Below are 24550 nucleotides of genomic sequence, written 5' to 3'. Positions count from 1 at the left end.
CTTTTTAACCAAATAACTTAGAGGTAGAATTGCATAGGCATTTGTATAAATCTTTAGCCCATGTAGATACAGTGTGATTATTTTTTCTAGTTACATACCAACATGTTCAGCAATAGACTCCAGGGATCCTCTGGATCGTTCTGAGTCTGTCAGTGATTTCCAATTCTTTGCTGTTTCAGATCTTAAGCAGAAAAATTAATAAACAGAAATAAGTGTATTGCTGCTACTATAATAACTGGTAACAAAAAGCAGTCGAATTGACTAGACGACTTCTTTCTACTCCACAGGAAGTACTCCAACCGTTGCCACTTTCACCAAGCCTATTTCTGGCCTTCGTGACTCTCAATAGATGATCTTGCCTCTTTTAATAAGAAAGAGAGAGGCCATCAGCAGGAACCTTTTTACCTACAAATTCATCTATATTCACAGCCATCCCAATTGCCTTTCCTCCTGTCTGCAAGAAGAAAAAGGTGTATCTCTTACATTTGCTCAAATTTCTTTCTGCCCCAAATCCCATAATTTCCACAGTCTCACTGACAATATCCCTCAACTAACCATTCTTTTTTCTACAATCGTTAGTCCTTCAATCTGGTGGTTTTTTTTCCCCTTTAGCTTATATGTATACCTCAAGCTTAAAAAAAAAAGATTCCCTCCTTTAATATTGGACTATAGCCGATTTACAATGTTGTGTTAGTATCAGCTGTAAAGTGATTCAGTTACACATACACATATATTTATTCTTTTTCAAATTCTTTTCCCATTTAAGTTATTACAGAATATTGAGCAAAGTTCCCCTCCCCCCATTCTTTATTCCTTCATCTGATGCTACACTACTGTTCTCTTTTATGCTTTAATTTGACATTTACCATCTTCATTTTCTTGCTTTCTTTTTATTTGCAAAGTCATATTATATGCCTTCTACTCCTATTTCTTCCTAATCTCCTCAAAGGTTGCTATTTTATCATATCTAGTACTTGGCTCTCTTTTATTCTCTCTGAATGAATACTTTCTTTGGGTGAAGAAGGTTTATCCAAATGTTGCCATATTTATTGCCTCAACCATGATCTATATGTTGATCATCCCTATATATATATACACACACATATGTATAAACCTAACATCTTTCCTGGATAATTCCACTTAGATGAACTATAGATACCTTAAAATTAACATTTTAAAACCAAAATCTTAAGCCTCCCACTGAGGAACACCTGATTTTCCATTTAGGTTAGTGTAACTTTGACTCAACCAACTACTACTTAAGAGAAATATGACATTCAGCATTCCCATATAACTTTAATTAGTCAAGTATACTTCTTCAATATTCCTAAAATCTATCTCCTATCTCTATTCTTATTACAGTGGATTATCTGAGGCCTGGCTTAGACTACTGTTATCCCTGCTTCTAAACTTATCCCTTTCTATCTTTCCTTCATACTGTAGTCAAAAAGATTTCTCTAAAGAGAAATATGATTCTATCATTCTCCAGTTAAAATACTTAGTAGCTTGGTTAATAAAAACTATAAAAACCCTTAATCGAATGTAGAAATTAAAGTAAAACTTACATATAATGTAACATAAAGGGAAAGTATATACACAACAAAAATACAAAATCTAACTATAAAAAAACCCGAGAAAGAAATATATCTAATTGTTGATGTCTGCTGTTTTGGGACAGTTATGAATGATATGATTTAAATTTATTCCTTTTTACCACTTCCCTCAATATTTTAGTAGCAATAATAATAAAACTAATACACAGTGCTAACTTTGTGTGTTAGACCCTGCCCTAAGTTAAGTCTTTTAACCCTGATAACAAGTTTACTACTCAGGTGTTCTTATAGGGATATAAATCCTGATTAAAAAACTGAAGTACAGAGAGGTTAAATAACTTGCCCCTAATTAAATAGCTGGCTGGTGCTGGAGCCAGGATTTAAACCCAGGTAATGCTAAATTAATTGTAATGAGTCTGTGTAATGTTTCTAAGAAACAAAAAATATCCTAAAATATTGCCTTTAAGGTTTCACATCTTCTAAGAAAGTGAATAAGAAAATACTAAAAATGCTTGAGTACAATATTATCACAATCTGTTTTTTACTTTTCCAGTTTCTTCTCCTAACTCTGGTAATATCCTATGGCATTCAGCTTCCATGATATGCCAAGCTCTTGACTGCTTTTAGTCACTCATCAGTGCCTCTCTGCAATACCCACTACTTCAGTCCCACTGACCTACATAACCTCTGCTCATTGTTCAAAATTCATTTTAAATCCTTATATATCATATTATATATTCTAATGGTGCTACTCTGTATCTTCTGTATTTGCATTCAATGATTGCATAATATTCTATCCCTGGAAAGAACCATCATTAACAGGGTTATTCACCCATTTCTGGATATAAAGACTGCTTCCAGTGTTTACTTAATATAAAAGATGTTATGATAAACATGTTCATGCAAATAGATATTTTTGGTAGTTTGTATTTTTTCAAGCTAGATTTTCAGATGGGGAATTATTGAGTCAAAAGTTACAGACTGTTTTTGACTTTTGAAACATTGCCAAATTGTTTTTCACAACAACTATACCAACTTACAAAGCTGTAACAACAATGCTGGAAGTATTATTTTCACTGCACCCTCCAGATTTCAGAATATATTTTTAAATCTGTGCCTTATTATAAATTTGATTTGTGATTATATCATAAACAACAAATTTACTTTAGTGACACTAAAACCATAAACCAGTATTCTCACTTCTACAATTTCACAGTTACTCAAAAGTTAGCTTCAACTAAAAATCTTTCCTTATTTCTTTTGCAAATAAGGCAGGATATAGGTTAGTTATCAAAATTTCTACCTGTGCAGTGGAAGGGACTTGATCTTGGGTTTTTCAGAAGTTGAGGAGAGCATTTTAATCTGAGGCTTGGCTGTTGGTGAAGTTTCCAAATCTCGGCTAAGCTCAGCTTCAGTTTTCTTAATGAATTCATCGTATGACTACGTTTAGGGAAATCAGAGGAGTCAATGTACAGAATTTTTAAAAACTATCTTAACTTAGAAAACTAAACATTTAATGGTAAAATATTCAAACAGTAAAAAAGATATTAATATAAAATTTTTACTCCCTGCATCAGTATTATTTCTCAGAGTTCTAAAATTAGTTATTTGCATAGCCTTCTTGAAATAGGTTATGTATAAGCAAGATGTATAATGTAACACTAATATCAATTAGGAAATGATATAATCTCAATTACAGAAGCGTAATACTTATGAAGCAATAATTCAGGCCCTGCCATATTAAAAAAACTCTTTAGCTGATTATATAATTATTCTTTAAAGGATGTCCTAATACTTTCCTGATATTTTTAAGTTCAGCCATTGCACTGAGTTTCAATGGCAGTAAGCTTCTTAAGGGAATCTGTACTTTGGGAATAGAGATCTCAAGGAAAGAGAAGGGAGTGGTTGAGAGCATAATAGTACAGAATTGCAAAAATACTTCGTAGTTATTAGTCATTCTATAAATAAAGCTTCACTAATTTATATAGTATACTATATACATATACTATAATTATAAAATCTAAATAAAGAACTTTTTATTGCCTTTATTTAAATCATTTAATATAATATTGAATGAGATGGATCTTTATATTTTTCTCTAGATATTTTTCTGGTTGATGTATCTATTATTGAACTTTTGGGGCAATGCTATTCAATGTAATAGTATTTCATTTAGCTTTTAATTGGTCCTCATGACCTTTGGCCACCTGATGCGAAGAGCTAACTCATCTGAAAAGACCCTGATGTGGGGAAAGATTGAGGGCGGGAGGAGAAGAGGATGACAGAGGATGAGGTGGTTGGGATAGCATCACTGACTCAATGGACATGGGTTTGGGTGGACTCCAGGAATTGGTGATGGACAGGGAGGCCTGGCGTGCTGTGGTTCATGGGGCTGCAAAGAGTCGGACACGACTGAGAGACTGAACTGAACTGAACATGACCTTCAGCAGTACTTTTAAATCGTGGGCCCCAGCTTAGGCCAATTAAATAAAAATCTCTGGGAGTGAGCCTGGATATTTGTATTTTTCAAAAAACCTCCTTGATTAATTCTAATGTATAGTCAGATTGAGCACTACAGACCTATAGGATGAAGTTCAAACTCATCAGTCTGATTTCTAAAGCCCTAAATTTGATCTTCATTTTAAAATTTTGTTTCTCACTGCTTTTCAGCATGGCCACTGAATCTTAATCACTTTTCTTCTAAACATATGTGCCAGTTACAATTCCTGTTCCCATCTCTGTGTTGTGTACTAATGTAAATGTCTTATCTTCTTCAGATCTGTTAGCAGGTTTATCTTCTATGTGGAAGACAGTGTAGTGTAATGGTAAGGCCACAGAATTTGGAATTCAAGCTAAATTAAAATCCTAGTTTTAACACATTTGAGCTGCATCTCTCTGGATATCATTAATTTCACTGAAACTCAGTTTCCTCATCTGTAAAACAGGGATAGTAATATCCACACCTTGTTGCTTTGACGATAAAGTGAAAAATATGTGTACAGTAATTAGCCAAGTTTCCAGCACATAAAAAGGTCCTTGAATATTTGATTAAATTAATAAACACATTAATAAAGGAGAATACATGTTTGGTTTTAGCACACAAGGATGATTAAAATAACAGAAATTTTGCCCAAACAAAAACCTTTTTAGCACTTAGAGCACCTGGAGTCCAACCAATGAAATCAACTGCCTTGAAAATCTGAAACTTGTTATTACTGAAAGTGACTGAGAAGAAACTGAATGACGTCAGGTGAGGCCTTCAGAAGGGGTTCTTATGATACAGGAAGTTCAGACTGGTTCTGTAATGAATATGGTGTTTAGGAATACTAGGCTGACAGAATGCATGTAAGCCGTAGGGAAGCAACTGGAGGCAAGGACATGTAAGAGTAAGAGGCTGTGCACACTACAGCGGTAAGAGGACATCAGGTTCCAAATAGCTTGATGTCAGTAGGAATGGAAAGGGGCAAGCAAGATTTATGAAAAAAGAAATCAATGGGATCTGATAACTGAATGAATAGGAAAAAACAGAATGAGAAAGATATAAAAACTATAAAGTAATTAGCCCCCAATTAAATAAATTAATTTTAAAAATATTCAGAGGAATTTTCAGTAAAACCTTCTGTGCCCACATGCTTTTAAAGCTAAAAACAAAACAAACAAACAAAAACCAGGTTTCCAGAGTTGGGTAGAATCAAATCAGGGAAGGCTGCTAGAGTTTGGAAGGAAACTCAAGTTTAAAGTTATCTTTAGGAGCTATTCAAATAGTACAAAGAATCATACTAATAAGCTGGGTGGCATGAAACACCATTCTGCAAAAAAAAAAAAAAAAAAAACCCAAAGAAAAGAAAAGGCAGTTAACAGTTTCAATAGCCAGGATTATTTATCTAATGGTTCTTTCCTTAAGATGACATGGATATCAAGCTTACTTTCATAGGCCTAATCTTTCCTCTTTGGGGAAAAAACTCATTTTAATACTTTTACTATTTACTTTAATACTTGATATTATAATATTTAACATTTTAATATTTAATGCTTCAAGCAAGAGTTTGTTCAGACACGTCAGTTTCTTTGTTTTTAAAGTTAGGTTAAAATGTGGCACAAAACTAATATTGAAAATTTTTAATCTATCACTTTTTTAATGCTTAAAACATTTCTGGCTTCATGTTTGCACTAGCCTTCTTATATCTAACCTCCAATTGTTTGATCAGACTGGCTTCTTGGGCTTTGAGTCTTTCCTTTTGCCTTTTTTTCTGTTCCTTCTTTAGTTGGTCCACAACTGATTTTCTTTTCCGCAGCTCATCCTTCAGGGCTCTGATTCTACCTTCAATGTCACTCTGGTCAGATGTAGTTTCTGAAAGAGATATAAAACCTTTTAATGTCATTAAAAAAAATAAATTCAGTAACTGTTAATAGAAAGCACCAATGTAAAGTTAATCTAACATTTAAAATTTTAGATTCAGAAAAAAATTATTGGTGATTTCCATCCTTTCTCCTAAATCTCTATGCAGGGGTGGGTGTGTGTCTTCCTGTTTATTTTCACCTTCTAATTGTGCTATTTTGAAACTGCAAATAAAGTTTGCAAATCTGAAGATACTCTGTCTTGATAAGTAGCTGGAAGTAGAAAAACTTTTGGTTAGCGGAATTTGGACATTCTTTAAGGATTTATTTCCTGGTAACAGGATAGCCATACTTAACTGTACCTCCTCTTGGTTATTAATAGATAGTTTGATAGTTTTAAAGTCATACTAAAATCAAACTAGAATTTTACCATTTGAAATTGATTGTGAGTCATCAGCTAATGGCTTAATATTATAAAAGGAGAGAGAAAAATTATAAAGAAATATACTTTGTGATAACCTTTGGAAGCTCTTAAAACATTTAAAATAATGAAATAAAGCTATGGTTCAATCTTATTTTCTTCCCAACAATTTAGACACATACATGCATACATACAAAGTAGATGTTTAGTCACAGCAAAATCATGAAAAAGACATTTCATTGTAAGCATCACACAAATCTTATAAAAATAAGCATCATTAGGACTTCCCTGGTGGTCTAGTGGCTACGACTTGTGCTTCCAGTGCAGGGGGCCCAGGTTCAATCCCTGGTCAGGGAACTAGATCCCATGTGCTGTTCACATGTGGCAACTAAAGATCCAGCATGCCACAACTGAGACCCGGCACAGTCAAATGAACACTACTGACAATAAAATAAGCATCATTTAAAAACAGCTTATTTCACTACACATGGAAATTACACAGAAAAAAAATGACATCTCCTCCTTGAATCACACCATGGTGTCATTTCCACACGCTAATGATGAGTGAGGCATTTAATAGTCTTTTAAGAGAAATACTATTATATACAACTTGAAGACTTAGATGCACATTATAACATTACATCATAAACACCCAGGTTTTTTTTTTTTTTTTAAGCACTTCAGATTAAATTGCAAAGAACTAATCACAGAATTTATTTTGAAAAGTCCTTTTTTTGCAATGTGATCTAAATAATTAGAAATAATGACATCTAAGTTCCTGCTACTTTAGTCTCCTGACTTAAGGTGCATTAGGAAAATTATACCCCAAAAAAAAAAAAAAGGAAAATTATACCCATCTTATGCCAGTAGTGCCATCAGACTGAGCCCTGAGTGAATAGCGAAGTTCACTATTTACTGATCAACACTAATAAAATGAAGCAATAATAAAGGTCATTTTTAGCTTAGAATCTACTACTGGTAATTAGTAAGGTGTCTGTCACTTAATGATTTCTAGAACTGATGTGAAAATTAAATAAGATACATAAAGCATGTAGCACAGTACTTGGACTACTATAAAAAGCTCAATAAACAGTGGTAGTATTAGTACACATAAAACATTTTTATGTAGCCATATTTTATGTAACATATTTTTTGGTTTAAACCTAAAAAAGGTGGTGGTAAGGAGACAGCAACTGAGTATCTTCCTCTTGTTCTCCTTTAATTTCTGAAGAAAATAATAAATTCATTTTATTTATTTTTGGCTTAATTTATCGATTTTATTTATATATATTTTATTGAAGTACAGTTGACTTACAATGTTTCAGGTACACAGCAAGGTGATTCAGTTATACATATACACATATATTATTTTTCAGATTATTTTCCATTATAGGCTATTACAAGATATTGACTATAGCTCCCTGTGCTATACAGTAAATCTTTGTTGAATATCTATTTTTTAAAATTAGAAATCTAGCATTCTATTCATACTAAGTCAAACAAGTTGAGTCAAATGTCATACGTTTTTTAGTTAGGCAATATTACTTATATATAGGTATACAAAAACTTTTCTACTACGCTTGATAAAGGCTTGAGAAAGAATATCACAAAAAAGAGAAGATGGAGAAATTGGAAAACATAAACTAAGTGAAACGGGGGCACTGAATATGAAATGAAAAAATGAAACGAACTAGATGAAAGTAAAAGAGCATCATGTAAGTCCAGTTGTTTTTAAACACAGTTGCTCATGAGAAACGTATCTGGAGCTTTGGGAGAAAAAAAGCAGATCTGGGCATTTGATTTTTCAAAACATTCCAAGATAATCTGATATGCATTTGGATTTTAAAAAGTGATTACAGGTTTTTCTATTAAATGGTAGTTTTGATGATACAGAATTCAATTATTTTTCTGTTGAAACAATCATGATACAATGGTATTAAGTGAGTAATAGTTGCATAATCACAATAATAAAAGATGTTTATCAGTTTTCACAATCAATAGCCAGACAAAAAATAAAAGGTAATTACAACTGCAAGCCATAATGGGAATATGATTAATCTAATAATATAAAATAATTACATACAATCTGGGGGGTTAAGTAGAGTGATGTGGTAAGTGCAAATGCACCAACCACAAGACACAGACTGGCTGAGCAGATGAAAACATGTCCATGTATGCACTTCCACTTACCACATCACTCTACTTAACCCCCCAGATTGTAATTATTTTATATTACTAGATTAATCATATTCCCATTATGGCTTACAGTTGTAATGATCCTATTACCATTTTCTTAATTGTTTCAGATTCATTTTCTGTAGGTCTTTTCCTTCTCCTGTGTTTCTTGCTTAGAGAAATTCCTTTAGCATTTGTTGTAAAGCTGGTTTGGTGGTGCTGAATTCTCTTACTTCTGCTTGTCTGGAAAGCTTTTTGATTCCTCCATTAAATCTGAATAACAGTCTCGCTGGGTAAAGTATTCTTGGTTGCAGCTTCTTCCCCTTAATCTCTTTAAATATATCATGCCATTCCCTTCTGGCATGTAGAGTTTCTATTGAGAAATCAGCCGATAGCCTGATGGAGTTCCCCTGTATGTTACCTGTCGTTTTTCCCTTGTTGCTTTTAACATTTTATCTTGGTCTTTAATTTTTGTCAGTTTGATTAGTATGTGTCTTGGTGTGTTCCTCCTTGGGTTTATCCTGCCTGGGACTCTCTGTGCTTCCTGGACTTGATTGACTAGTTCCTTTCCTATGTTAGGGAAGTTTTCAGCTATTATCTCTTGAAATATTTTCTCAGGTCTTTTCTCTCTTCTCCTGGGACCCCTCTAATGTGAATGTTGGTGTGTTTAATGTTGTCCCGAGGTCTCTTAGGCTGTCTCCATTTTTTTCTTTTTTCTATATTCTGTTCTGCAGCAGTGACTTCCACCATTCTGTCCTCCCTCATTTATTTGTTCTTCTGCTTCAGTTATTCTGCTATGGATTCCTTCTAGTATATTATTCTTCTCTGTTTATTCTTTAGTTCTTCTATGTCTTTGGTAAACATTCCTTGCATCTTCTCCATTGTTTTCCCGAGACCCTGGATCGTCTTCACTATCATTATTCTGAATTCTTTTTCTGGAAGGTTGCCTATTTCCACTTCACTTGGTTGTTTTTCTGGGGTTTTATCTTGTCCCTTCATCTGGGACATAACTTTCTGCTTTTTCATCCTGACTGACTTTCAGTAATGTGAGTTTTGTTTTAGCTGCTGTGGGACTGTTGATCTTGCTTCTTCTGTCTGCCCTCCGATGCAGGAGGCTAAGACGCTTGTGTAAGCTTCCTGATAGGAAGGACTGGCAGTGGGAAAATCTGAGCCTTGCTCAGTAAAACTTAACCCAGTTATCTGCTGATGGGTGGGGTTGCACTGGCAGTTGTTCGGCCTGAGGTCTATGGGCACTATGGCAGGGTTAATGGCGGCCTCCCAGAGGGCTTACACCAAGGGGGACCTTCCAGGACTGCTGCTGCCAGTGTCCCCTTCCCTGTGGTGAGCCCCTGCCAACCCATGACTCCACAGGAGACCTCCGACATTAGCAGGTAGTTTTGGTTCAGTCTTCTACAGGGTGACTGCTCTTTTCCTCTGGGTCTTGGTGTGTGCAAGATTTTGTTTGTGCATTCCAAGACTGGAGTCACTGTTTCCCCTGCTGCTGCTACTGCTGCTACGTGACTTCAGTCGTGTCCAACTCTGTGTGACCCCATAGACGGCAGCCCACCAGGCTGCCCCGTCCCTGGGATTCTCCAGCCAAGAACACTGGAGTGGGTTGCCATTTCCTTCTCCAATACATGAAAGTGAAAAGTGAAAGTGAAGTCGCTCTGTCGTGTCCGACCCTCAGCGACCCCATGGACTGCAGCCTACCAGGCTCCTCCGTCCATGGGATTTTCCAGGGAAGAGTATTGGAGTGGGGTGCCATTGCCTTCTCTGCTGTTTCCCCCAGTCCTGTGAAATTCCTATAATCAAATCCCACTGGCCTTCAAGGTCAGATTCCCTGGGGATTCTCAGCCCCTTTGTGGGATCCCCAGGCTGGGAAGCCTGATGTGGGGTTTAGAACCTCCACAACAGTGGGAGAACTTCTTTGCTACTATTGGTCTCCAGTTTTTGGGTCACCGACCTGGCAGGTATGGGAATTTGATTTTATTGTTATTGTGCCCCTCCTACCATCTCGCTATAGCTTCTTTGACTTTGGACGTACAGTATCTTTTTATGGTGGTTCTAGCATCCTCCTGTCAATGGCTGTTGAACATGCAATTTTGGTGTTCTCGCAGGAGACGAGTAGACGTCCTCTCAATTTGTTCTAGAGCTAAAAGGCTCTGAATCTTACTGGTAAGCTTTACGGTGATTTAATTAACAATTCTGAACAATAATTGGGGGGTAGGACTGCAAGTTGGGCTGAAAATTATAACCTTTCTAAAATGAAATATAAACCCCATACCTTTGAATCTGCTAAAGCTGTGTATTCTTTTAGCTTGATAAACTTTATGTGCTTCCAGAACTTGAGATGTTACTTTGATAAAATTTTATAGGAGACCACTATACTTCCTATAACTTTGCCTCCAAAATGATTATTTTAAATGAATATATTTTAAAAATTGGATATGTAAGCAGTGATCTTTTTAAATAAAAACATTTCTCAACTATAACTATGAAGATTTAACAGAGATGATGAGAAACTTTAAGTTCAGATGAAAGACCATGTGAAATATTTACATTTTTAAGAAGTAAAGAAACCAAAGTTCTACAAGTGAAAGGTAAAAAGAGATCAAATAAAAGTCTATGACAGTGAATGGGAGTACATTTTCCACATGCCCAAATCTAATTCTACTATATAGTGTTTATCATCAATAATATCTAAAGGAACCTCTAGAAAAATATTTTTTTATCCAAGTAACTCTCTAGATCAATGTATTGTCTTTATGGAATTCTCTCCTACAGGTTTTTTTTGGAAGAAAGGGGATAGGGGAAATGACAGGAAAATGAGACTTCTGTTGGCTGAAATACATCAAGACAGAATAACCTGATGAACAGAATAACTTGATTAAAAATTAAGCTTCATTATTTGACACGTTGATTGTATTAATCTGGCTCATAACAAACTCTCCATCATGTAACTAAGAAAGGTATTATATAACTCCACTGCATTAACATTACCACTCCTATAAATACCACATATAATGAATAATGCTGTCATGAACAGGTAGATGGCATCTACAGCCTAGAAATCTCAGAGATATTTTTCTAAAACAGTTCTCATTTGAATATATTTTACCATTAAAATAATATCTTACAAATATTATTAATCCTTATTTTATAATTCATACAAGGATGATTAAGATACTATTTCATTGCTATAGATAAGAAAGAACATCAGTTATGGGAAGGAAACTTGAAGAAAGTCACCAGTAAGTAAAAGAGAAATAATGAGAATCCATATTTCCAAATATCAAGTTTATGTCCACGGAAAGCTTACTCCACTGGCAGTAAGCTTACTCCACTTTCCCCAGATTACATGAAAGCAAATATATACAAAAAATTAATCACTTTCAACAGATAAATATGACAGACAACATTCTTCAACTTCGATTACTGACTTGATTCAGTAATTTCACTTCTAAGAATTTATTCCTACTGAAATATTCAACAGGAATATAAATATAAATTCAAAGGGCTGCCAGGTGGCACAGTGGTAAAGAACCTGTCTGCCAACGAAGGAGACACAAGATATGCAGGTTCGATTCCTGAGTCAGAAAGTAGGAAACGGCAACCCACTCTAGTATTCTTGCCTGGAAAACTCCATGGACAGAGGAGCCTTGCCGCTACAGTCCATAGGGCTGCAAACAGTTGGACACGACTGAGAATGCACACATGTCATGTCATGTCATATATAAACGAAGATATTCATTATACCATTACTTGAAATTTTGAAAATTTAAAGAAAATCTACATGATTATCACCAGGGAAATGGTTATATTATGGTATATCTACCCTTTGAAATATTATGCAGTTATTCAAAGAATAAGTAAATATGGGCATAGGAAAAACCCAAGAGTTACTGTTGTTTAATAAAACATTGAAAGCAAAGGGGGTATAAAATAGGATCAAAGATAAAAAAAATGAGTAATATTTTTTACTTTTCCTTTACTAAATGTCTACTCTCAAAAGAAAATTGAAAATGAGCTCAAAAGACATACACTCGATATAGTATTAATCTTCCTCAGAATCCTACATAAACCAAGTTTTGTCTGTCTAGATATGTCTCCCAAGATCAATGCCTTGAAGTCTCTTAGAGTAGAGCCCGTTCATTCTTTCATAATCTACGTACAACTGGGATTTATAGTAGGATACAGGTTATGGGAAAATAATGAATGCTCCCTACTGCCATGTGCAGTCTCTACTTTTCCTTCCTTGAGACTTAATGCTGTCCTGCTCTACCACCTCCTGTTTCTCCTCATGGGCATCATTAAATCATTCAAGAAACATAATACCTACTATGTGCAATGCAAAGTACTGCTAGGGTCAGGAACATAAATTCTAGTAGAGGAGACCTGCTACTAGGTTGAATTAATGTGTTTTAAATTAATGTTTGATTAAATTTATGTGCTGTCTGGTATAACAAGTTAAAAGTGCAGAGCACTATAGGAACACATAAGCAGCACCTGTCACACACAAAAAATTTAACAAATGTCTGATGAATAAATGACTACTAATGTCTAAGAACATAACAATTTATCATGGTTTGTATAATGAGGCATATAAATTATCAAGGGAAAGCAAAGAATTATGTAATTCAATTTTGGCAAGGAAAAAGCCTTTACAAATGAAACAGAGTATAACATTTTACCAGTCACATAGACAGACAAAGCTTATTAAAGAGAAATGCAAACATACTACAAAGAAAACTAACTCCTTCCTTGTTACTCTTACCTGACTGTGTCATAGATAATGACTCATCTGACCAACTATAACAATGTTGATGGGACTTGACGGGCAGACGACCGTGTCCTCCAGTCCTATGACTTCCTTTGCTAGACTCTTGCTTTGACACAGACATGCAGCTCTTGGGAGGTGACTGTTTAAACAGAAATCAAATAAGAACTGTTCTGTGATACAATTATTAAACTCTATTTAAAATGTAAGATACTAACAAGTTAAAGGTAATATTTACAAAGAATTTTAAATAACTTCATGAAATAAAAAGTGAAAAAGTTTGCAAATTACACAAAAGATTTCAACTTTTTTAAGTGTATGGAAAAAGTTATTTAAAAGCATGCTTTTAAAGATGTTTATGATAAACTATGAGTGGCTACTGAATCAGTGATATTTACCCCTTTATTTAACTTTAAAAATACTAAATATGGGTGTACAGATATCTCTTCAACATAGTGATTTTACTTCCTTCTGATACATATCCACAAGTGCATTTGCTGGATCATTGGTAGTTCTTCATCAATAGATAAATGAATAAAGAAAATGTGACATCCACCCCCCCCCACACACACAAATACTATTCAGTCATTAAAAAAAAGAAAAAGGAAATCCTGTCATTTGAAACAACATGAATTGATCTTGAGGGCACTTAACTAAGTGAAGAAAGTCAGAGAGAGAAAGACAAATATTTTATGATTTTACTTGTATGTGGAATCCAGAAAAACTCCAACTCATAGAAAAAGAGATCAGATTTGTGGTCCCCAGAGGTGGGGAGTAGTGGGTAAGGAACTGGCTGAAGCTGGTCAAAAGGTATCAGTTTCCAGTTATAGGATATATAAGTACTGGGGATATAATGTACAACATGACGACTATATTTAACACTGCTACATGGTATGCTTGAAAGTTGCTAAAAGAGTAGACCCTAAAAATTCTCATCACAAGGAAAAAAATGTTTTTGTAACTATACAAGATGATGGATATTCACTAAACTTACTGTAGTGATCATTTCACAATATGTGTATGTCAAGTCATCATGCTGTACACTTTAAACTCATGCTGTACACTTTAAATTCACAGTGCTAAATGTCCATTATATGTCAATAAAACTGAAAAACATTTAATATGAAATAGGTACTATCTTTACGGAAGAAAAGAAGAAGATAGGAAAGGGGGGAGGGAAGAAAATAAGAGCATAAGAAGACTGCCCACACTAGATTATTTATCACAAAGGGAGTAATTTCTACCCTGGTATCAAGAGGAAGTGAATAAGCCTGATGTGGTTCCTAATTGTTATATCATCACTTCCTTTCCCTGCAATGGTGGGCAAGTTACTCAGTCTGCTAAGCTTCAGAGTGGGGCTTAAAACATTATCTAAAGAATTGCTATGAGGATAATCTACATAAGGCATTCAGCACACTACCTGGCACTTGACAAACACCCAATAAATATTACTTTTTATTATAAAAGTGACTTTAAGGCACACTAGCTTTGACTTTCTTATATGGTCTATTTCCAACTTAGGTGGATTCTTTTTTCAAACACAAAGTGGCTTTTACCAATGTTTTTGTTCACTTATAGTATTTAATATTATTACGCTAATCCTTCATACACATTATAAAATTAAGCTTAGAAAAAGCTAAATTTCTAGCTTAAGGTTTTACTAGACAGTTTTTTACTAAAGTATAGAATTAAGGGCAATGTGAAAAACCTCTTTATTCTGAAGTGACTATTATTCTAATTTAGAATCCATATCCATTTCAGATCTGCCTTAAAGAGATGAAACCACTACTATGATTAAGAAGTATAGAGCAGTCATTAACTAAATTATAGAAAAGGCACACTGGTATGGTTTAAGGTCTTATTGTTTCTATTATGTGACAAATCGCAGACTTTAATAAGAACTTGCCCCACACATTATCTTTATTAAAGACTTTAGAAGTTCCTATCTTTGTTTATTAAAAACTTCATAGCATATAATTTTATTAATGCCACTAAAGCTAAAATTCATATATTTATAAATTTTTAGGAGTCAATGAAAAGCTTTATTTCTATTCAAATGTCATGTACTATACATTACAGGTATGGGTCATAGTCAATGCTTCCTTAATAGCAAGAATATAAGTTAATAATATACCTTTCAGATAGGTTTTTTGTAAAGAACCTTTAAGATATAAATATATATTAACTTACATATTTACTAGGCGAGGTAGAAGATTCTAGTTCTTGTGAAAAAACCATGTCTTCAGTACGTATACTATGATCTGGACTCCCAGGATGCTCCTGAACTATAGACTCAGATGGTATATACTCAACAGCAGGGCTGCCCAATTCTTCTGGAATAGAGCTTTCACTGTGTAGCTGAGAGTAGGAAGGTACTGGAGATTCTGTTTCACTCACTATTTCTAGAAGAGAAGGTGAAAACAAGAAAAAGCACACAATCATAGTCAAGGGAAATGTTCATCTGTTAGACTTTACATTTGTTTTTAGCATGATTTCACTAGTTGCATTTAGATATATTTTTTAATCCCATCACTTAATGAATCACATTTACTGTTAACATCCTTAAGTCTAAGAATTTTGGCTGATCCAAACTGAGAGACATTATCTGTAACATAGAGTCAGCAATGATAATGATAACCTGAGTGTCTGTAAAGATGCAATTACAACTCGTATTTGTTAGGAAAATGGAAACATATGGAAATCAATCACTTTGGAAAGCAATTTGGGAGTATTTGGTAAACATGAAAAAACACTTTATGCTCTAGAGATTCTACTTCTAGGTATATATCCTAGAGAAATCTTGTATACATGCAGCAGGAGACATATACATGGTTATCAGCAGTGTTGTTGTAATAGTAAAAAACTAAGTAAAATGATGACAATTGCAGCAATGAAATTTTAAAAGACGCTTACTCCTTGGAAGGAAAGTTATGACCAACCTAGATAGCATATTGAAAAGCAGAGATATTACTTTGCCAACAAAGGTCTGTCTAGTCAAGGCTATGGTGTTTCCAGTGGTCATGTATGGATGTGAGAGTTGGACTGTGAAGAAAGCTGAGCGCCGAAGAATTGATGCTTTTGAACTGTGGTGTTGGAGAAGACTCTTGAGAGTCCCTTGGACTGCAAGGAGATCCAACCAGTCCATTCTAAAGGAGACCAGACCTGGGTGTTCAATTGGAAGGATTGATGTTGAGGCTGAAACTCCAATACTTTGGTCACCTCATGGGAAGAGCTGACTCATTGGAAAAGACCCTGATGCTGGGAAACACTGAGGGCAGGAGGAGAAGGGGACGACAGAGGATGAGATGGTTGGATGGCATCATTGACTCGATGGACATGGGTTTGGGTGGACTCCGGGAGTTGGTGATGGACAGGGAGGCCTGGCGCGCTGTGGTTCATGAGGCCGCAAAGAGTCGGACACGACTGAGTGACTGAACTGAACTGAAGTAAAATGAATAAATTGTGGTATATTTATAAACTGAAATGCTACACAGCAATACAAATGAATGAACTGTATGCATCGAGATATACTATGAATTTTACTCAGCACTTTTGGAACGTGTAGCACTATCCTTCCTCTGGAATTTCCTGTCCACTGTGGCCTCAGCTCTAAGAAAACAAATACTTTTGACAGTAAACAGAAAATTCTTGATATTATACTTGTATGATCTTAAGAATGTACACTGCTTTCATTCTGTCACCATGGATATAATGCCCCACAAGGATTAAGTTATACTTTGGCTCAATATCGATAAAATTTTATATCAGTTACTATTATTATCACCATGTGCTCAGTCATGTCAGACTTCTTGCGACCCCTTGGACTGTAGCCTGTCAGGCTCTTCTGTCCATGGGATTTCCCGGGCAAGAATACTGGAATGGGTTGCTATTTCCTTCTCAGGGGATCTTCCTGACCTGGGGATCAAACCCATATCCTGGCAGTCAAATCCTTTACCACTGAGCCACCTGAGAAGCCCAACAAAAGAAATACCTATACCCCAAAGAATGTTTTACTTTAATAAACATTTACAAAATTACATTTAATAAACTGCCTGTATATACCATATTTTGTTTATCTACTTATTTGTTGATAGCCACTTGGGTTTTTCATCATTTGGCTATTGTGAATAATGCTGCTATAAACATGGGTGTACAAATAGCTCTTTGAAAACTCGGTTTCAATTCTTTTTGGTATATATGTATATAAACCCAGAAGTGGAATATAGTAATTCTATTTTTAATTTTTTGAGGTACTGATATACCATTTCCATAATAGTTACAACTATTTTACATTCCCATCAGCACTGCACACAGGCACCAATTTCTCCAAATCCTTGTCAACATTTTTTTTTTGAGAATAGCTTTCCTAATAGATGTGAGTATGTATTTCACTGTATTCCTGACTTTTGAAGAGTTATATTTCAGTAGGAGTCTAGCAACATTTTTACGCTTTTAAAGAAATACGGACTATAGCAGAAAAACACTACAACTTTGTAAAATGTTTAATCTGTAGGTGTTGTCCAATATGGTAGCCATCAGCCTTATGTTGCCACTTAAATAGCAATTAAATTCAATTTCTCAGTTCTACCAGCTAAATTTCAAGTGCTCAATAGCCATTTAAAAAATCAGGCTTTTGAAAAGTCTCAAGAGCTCTTCCCTGAATAATATTTTATGTTTTATGAAAGAAAGATACATGGCTTAAACTCCTTAATGATGGACATCTGTCAGATTTCTTGGACCCCAAGCTTACTTTTAATCCCTCATTGATTATTTGATGATTTCCTGCCACATGAGTTCCTTGTCACCCAAGACAGAACCCAGAAAAGCCAATTGCCAGCTTCCTTGCTGGGCACTGGAACTTGGGCATTGAAACTAGGTGTCCCAGTAGAAGACCTCATTACAAAAGTGAATAACCTGAAAAAGAAGGCTCCATGTGGACTCTACTTTAGGTGGCTTTTGGTAGTGACAGTGGATTTTTCAGAGGTTGCAAAGTGGTGCAGAAGCGGCATGAATGGCGAATGACAAAAACAGTAGTTTTCTTTAGTGCTCTGGTGAGTAACTGCTAGAGCAGTCTTCTCATCAAGCCAGTTCTCTGGTATGGTTTTAGAACTTCTTCTAGAAGCTCAGTGTAGAGCTGGCTCTCCAGTCAACTCAAAATTTTATGAACCACTACATGGTCTTCAGAAAGTTACTTTTCTGCTTGGTCTTAGTAAACTTCAGTTATTCCAACAATGTGCCCTAATAGGTACACACAATTCTTTTTCTTAATTTTTCTTTTACTTACGTCATTTAGCTCATTAACTACACTACTCCTTAGCAATATTTGGTGAGATTGAAATTGTCTTTAGCTCATTTACCCAGTAACACTTTCCATGATCATATAGGTCAACAGTTCCTGACATATGGAGGTTTGAATAACAACAACTAGTCTTGATTTGCCCTCCAGACATGGTTGGAAATGTTTTCTACTTCTATTACAGCAAATGACGAAACCTGAGAAATTGAATCTGTTTACTAGGTCCTCTTAGATTTCCTTTCAAGATGGACAAGTCTAGCAGAATTTGAGGCTATAGAATGAGGATGTGGAAACTGACACAGAAGTAAGCCTTTGCTGAAGAAATTAAATAAAAATTGTTAAGGATAAAAAGGAACACTACAGATGAACTGCATTTACTGTATCATTAGTTTTATGTATCACTTGGTATGTATAGCTAAACAATATATCATTTAGTTTTGTTTGCTTTTAATTTTCTATAAAAGAAATCAAGCTGCTTGCAGTCTCCTGTGATTTGAGATTCTTATATGTTGACTTGTATACTGTAATTTTTTTATCTTTACTGAGCATAATATGTAAATATACCACAATTTATTAATCCATTTTCCTATTTAATGTGGGTGGTTTCCTTTTTCCCCCCTGCCATTTCAAATACTGCTGTTATATATCTCCTAGTATAGATAAATACTTATAGATATCTATATGTATATCTCTATAATATCAGTATTTATAGATAGCTTTATTTATATCCATTTATTATCTATGTAAAAGTTCTCTAGAGCAGTAGTTTTAAGATTTTTTTTTTACCTTTATCATAGTATTTATCCTTACTATGTATGACATAATGATATTTTCTATTCTATTTCAATTTTAAACAATGCTGACTATAATCCACTAAATAGATTTCATGCATCTCTAATGGGACAAACCAGAACTTGAAAAACAATGCTATAAGACAGCAGTTCCCAAACATTTTGGTTTCAGGACCACTTTACACTCTGTAATACTGAGGACCCCCCAAAACTTTAGTTTATGTAGTTATAGACACAGTTATTTCTATCAGTATTTACAATATAAATTAAAATCCATAAAATTTTTAATTAATTAAAAATAAGAGTAATAAACCTTTATGTGTTAACATAAATTATATTTTCTAAAATTCAACACAGTGAAAGTGAAAGTGAAGTTGCTCAGTCCTGTCCAACTCTTTGCGACCCCGTGGACTATAGCCCACCAAGCTCCTCTGTCCATGGGATTCTCCAGGCAAGAATACTGGAGTGGGTTGCCATTTCCTTCTCCAGGGGATCTTCCCGACCCAGGGATCGAACCCAGGTCTCCCGCATTGCAGGCAGATGCTTTAACCTCTGAGCCACCATAGTACTTATTTTGAAAAAATGAAGTTTAATTGAAAGGAGAGAAACTTTTATTGACACAGTAAAATAAAATCTTTAATGGCTGGCTTAACAGAAGATAGGTGGATTCTGATATTTGTTTCTGTATGCAATCTGTGGTTATATGTTGATTTGGCTGAAGCGTATGCAGAAAATCTGGCTTCACACAAACGATACATAATAAGAAAAGGGAAGAATATTTTAACAGTATTTACAGGTAACTGGATTTCCTTTTTTAATGCCACACCAAAAGTGGACAATTAGTAGTTTCTTAAATGTTAGCTGTAATGTGAAATCTTACACCATTATCAGTGAACTTTTCATAATCTGTTGCATTAAAATCCACAGTCTGATCTTTCACCTTAATAGGATCTTTTACCCATACGTGATTTTCTAATCCTCACTGGTCATTTGGAAAATATTGGTTCACTGAGTTATTAGGAAGATCTTTTCAAATATTCACACATTTTATCACACAATATTAAAAGATGACTTTGACTGATACCATCACTCATACCAGAGAAGTCTGGAAAGCAGTCAAGCTCACAACAGGGGAAATAGCATTGCTAAAAGCCCTAATCTTCACTTGAAAGTTTTAATTTTATTATCAACAATAAACACTATCAGTTGTTTTTCTTGAAAAGTCAGAGCTGCTTCATTTATTTCTGAAAAATTGCTTATAAATACTCAAGACTGAATAAACACAGTTTGTTGATCATTTAAGTAAAAATGGTACCAAATGAAAAAAATGGCTAGTTCAGTTTGCAAATCAAATAACTAGCTTTTCTTCAAGATAAATGTCATGCTTTGGCAAACACAAGTGCTTTTTGAATATTTTCTATTTGGTCACACAAAATATTAAAAAGATACGTACGCAAAGTTGAGATTCAATAATATTTAAATTAATTACACAAATATTTAAAATTACATTAAGTGTAAGAATGGCACATTTCTACTGTGAGTACAGGGTTGTGAACAGTACGACGACCACTATGTGATTTGGCTCTACTGCCTTGATTCATATTAATGCATCAGCAATTTTACCCACCATTATTTTTATTCTATCAGTGTAAAGTTGACACAGTAGAAAAGGCAAACAACATGTCAGTATTATTCAGACCTTCTGAAAGGATCTCAGAGATCAAGGACCATACTTTAGGATTTATACTTGGCAATGGAATTGCTGAATTACAGGGCATACATACCTGGCTCTATTATTTTTATTATTTTATTGATGATTTTTAATGCCTCACCTTTCAACCTGTTTTTCAAAGTAGGTTTAACAATTAACACTTACACTAGCAGTTCTTTGTTCCACCTACAAACCAACAGGTTTGATGGGTGTGTTCAATGGGGTGAATGATGGCTCCCCCAAAAATATGTCCATGTCTCAATTCCCAAAACTTATGAATACAATCTTATTTGGAAAAAAGGTCTGTAGATGTAATGAAATTAGGGATCTCATGATGAGATCTTCTGGAATTATCTGGGTAGGCCCTAAATTCAATGACAAGTTTCCTTATGAGACAGGAGAGGAGAAAGATAGACACAGAGGAGAAGACTATGTGAGACTGAGTTAAAAGCAGACACAAGGAATGCCTGTAGCATACCACCAGAAGCTGGAAGACGAAAGAAAGAACTGTGTCCTGGACCCTTTAGAGGGAGCACACAGTACTGCCAACACCCTGATTTTGTACTTCTGGCCTCCGGAAGTGAGCGAACAACAAAAAAAAACCCCCACCAAATTTGTGGTAGTTTGTTAGGGCAGCCCTAGGAAATGAACATTGGCATGCAATGGTATTTCTTTAAGATTTTATGCTCTGATTACTAATGAAGTTGAACATTTTTTCATATGTTTATTGACTGTTTATAGAGTTTCTTATTTGTGAACCACTTGCTCTTTTGCCTATTTTTTAATGTGGTTGTCATTTATTATTGATTCACAGGAGTTACTTATATATTTTTGATACTATTCCTTTGTCTGTTGTATGTGCTGCAAATATGTTGTTTTACTTTATGGTGTATTAATAAACAAATAATTTATTACAGTCAAATTTATATATCTTCCCTTTTATGATTTTTGTCTTATATAATGTGAAAGAAATCTTTCCATCCCCTTGATGTCATAAAGATATACTTTTATATTGTCTCCTAAAAGTTTTACAGCTTAAATTTCACATTTACACTCTTCTCCCCCACTAGAGATAGATCTTTTTATATTGTCAGGTAGGGACCCAACTTTATTTTCACTTCTCACAAAATTTATTGGAGTCACTTCTTTCTTCACTAGTTTCCTGAGTTATCTATGTCAGAAGTCAACTTTCATATACTCACAGGTCTTTTTCTGGGCTATTTGTTTAACAGTCTATTTGTCTATCTCTGATAACAAAAATCAGAAGCCTAGCAAGATTTCTTTGCAAAGTTTGACAGCTCCTTTTAAAATTTATATGAAAAAGCAAAGGACTAAAACACAATGCAAGAACTTACCAGTTTCAAGACTTTTAGAACTGCTAAGTTCTTGCATTGTTTTTTAGTCCTTTGCTTTTTCATATAAACTTTAAAAGGAGCTGTCAAACCTTGCAAAGAAATCTTGCTAGGATTCTGCTTTAAATTGTTTTGAATCTATCATTAAATTCATAGAGAATTAACATCTTTATGATATTGAATCTGTTGTGAATATGGAAAAGTTCTATTTATTTTGGTCTTCTCAAATGTTTCCTAAGAAAATTCTAAATTTTTCTCCATAAAGATCTTGTATACTTTTTAAAATTTATAAATGGCATCTCTTTTAAAAATTAGATTTTTCTAACCGATTTCTGCTTATCTATAGACATGCAATTGAGTTTTATTTACGGATTGTAAATCCAGCAACTTTCTATCCCTTTTTAATTCTAATAACTGACATGTAAATGTTGGATTTTTTATGTGCATAGCCTTCTCATCTGCAATAATGAGAGTTTTGCTTCTTTCTTTCATTCTACAGGTAAAAATAAGCAACTCTGATCTCCAGATTCAAAGGGAAAACTTTCTAAGTTTTATCATTAAAATATGAAGTCTGTTGCAGGTTTGGTTTTTTGTTTTTGTTAATAAATATCCTATACTGGGTAAAGAAAGTTTCCTTGTATTGCTAATTTGATTTGAGATTTATTACAAATGTTTTGGATTTTATTAAGTGTTTTTTTCCTGAATCTTTGAGATATACGTACTTTTTCTCCTTTAATCTTTGACCACATTATCAATTTTAGTATGTGTTAAACCCTACTTGATCCTAGAATAACCTATTTCCATTTCATGGAATTTACCCATTTGTTCTAAGTTTTCAAGTATATTAGCATAAAAGTATTTACCATATTCTCTTATCTTTCCAATTCTGAAGCATATATGTTTGTATCACCTTCTTTACCCTTAATCATTCATATTTTTTAAGATAATGAAGTAAATCTTTCATTTATGTCAGGCTTTAGAATGTAGTCTGGACAGTTAGTATTTATTACCTTTCTGTTCAGCTCTCTGGTCCTCCAACTCTTTCTTAGGAGTTTTAGGTTTTATCAATTCTTTGTCCCAGGCAGCCAAGGCTTGTTTTTCCATTTGACGAATTTCTGCTTCCTCTGCATCTAAACGTCGCTTCCACTCTAGTAGCTCTTCTGCATGTTGTCGCCGCTGCATTAGTTTTTGCTCTCGTTTTGTCAGAAACCTATGGTCGCACCATGAAGAATAGTGAGAAAACAAATCTATAGGCAGAAATCACTTAAAGAGGTTTATCACTCATTATACTATCAACAAACTGTATAACAGCAGGACATTCATAATATTTCTCTGAAAAAAGTTTTTGAGAGAACAGAAACTTTATAAGTGATCTTATTCAGGAAATGAGAGAATTTATGTTCTACTTGTAGTTAACTGTTTGGAAGATTAGCAAAGGAAAAACAGTCGTAAATTCAGAAAAAAATTTTTTCAGAATATTCAGCCAACCATGACTGATAGTACTTATATATTCATTCTTCATAGGTGATTCTTTTTTCATAACAGAAGGTATAAAGAATTTATTCTGAAGGCTCAGACCAAAAAACACACAAACTCAAAACAACAAAGACCAAAACAACAACAACAAAAACCCCCAAAATCCCAAGCAAGCAAGCAAACAAAAAACATATTCTTGTCCCTTTTTGACCTTTATTTCAAATTCAGTCTGGTTTTGCTTCAGGTATAGTGAAGCATTACCTGGGAGATGCCATGCCAAGTGATAATCTATATCTGTTTTTCATGGAGAGAAACAATGTCAGATGCACCACAGTCAGATGCCTTACGCATAAAACATAACTATTTATTTACTTGAGTAAAAAATAAGGATGCACCAAATCCTCAAACTTCTCAATTTAACCCAATCTCTGAAATTAGATAGCCTAACAAATCTTGGCTCCAAAGGGTTAGAGAATAGCATTGATTTAGGAAAAGTTATTTGAGAAGTTAAAAAGCTTCTATTAAGCTCTCCTCAAATGTAGATGTCATAGCTAAATAAAAGCTGGGCTGCTCATATTACGAGTGTTAGATCTGTAGTGGTAGCTAATCAACAAAAAGGCATTCACATATCCAACACACACTTAATAAAAAGCACAAGAA

The 24550-nt window shown here is 34.4% G+C and overlaps 1 protein-coding gene across 4 annotated transcripts in view; it reads right to left on the bottom strand.

Annotated features, from left to right (window-relative positions):
* The window catches only part of CEP350 (centrosomal protein 350), a 162749-nt gene that overhangs the window by 17844 nt on the left and 120355 nt on the right, over positions 1-24550 (bottom strand). For all 4 annotated transcript variants that reach the window (XM_027565478.1, XM_027565477.1, XM_027565480.1 and 1 more), the window contains 6 exons: positions 23425-23624; positions 15455-15666; positions 13262-13406; positions 5744-5904; positions 2857-2993; positions 99-181 (listed from right to left, as the gene is read on the bottom strand). In XM_027565478.1, coding sequence (XP_027421279.1) covers positions 99-181; positions 2857-2993; positions 5744-5904; positions 13262-13406; positions 15455-15666; positions 23425-23624 — 938 coding nt within the window. The remainder of the gene's footprint in view (positions 1-98; positions 182-2856; positions 2994-5743; positions 5905-13261; positions 13407-15454; positions 15667-23424; positions 23625-24550) is intronic.

Source organism: Bos indicus x Bos taurus, chromosome 16, assembly GCF_003369695.1.
Source record: "Bos indicus x Bos taurus breed Angus x Brahman F1 hybrid chromosome 16, Bos_hybrid_MaternalHap_v2.0, whole genome shotgun sequence".
In the NCBI taxonomy this organism is placed as follows: domain Eukaryota; kingdom Metazoa; phylum Chordata; class Mammalia; order Artiodactyla; family Bovidae; genus Bos; species Bos indicus x Bos taurus.
The sequence above is the reverse complement of the archived record's forward strand: the minus strand, read 5'-3'. Positions and strand labels throughout refer to the sequence as shown.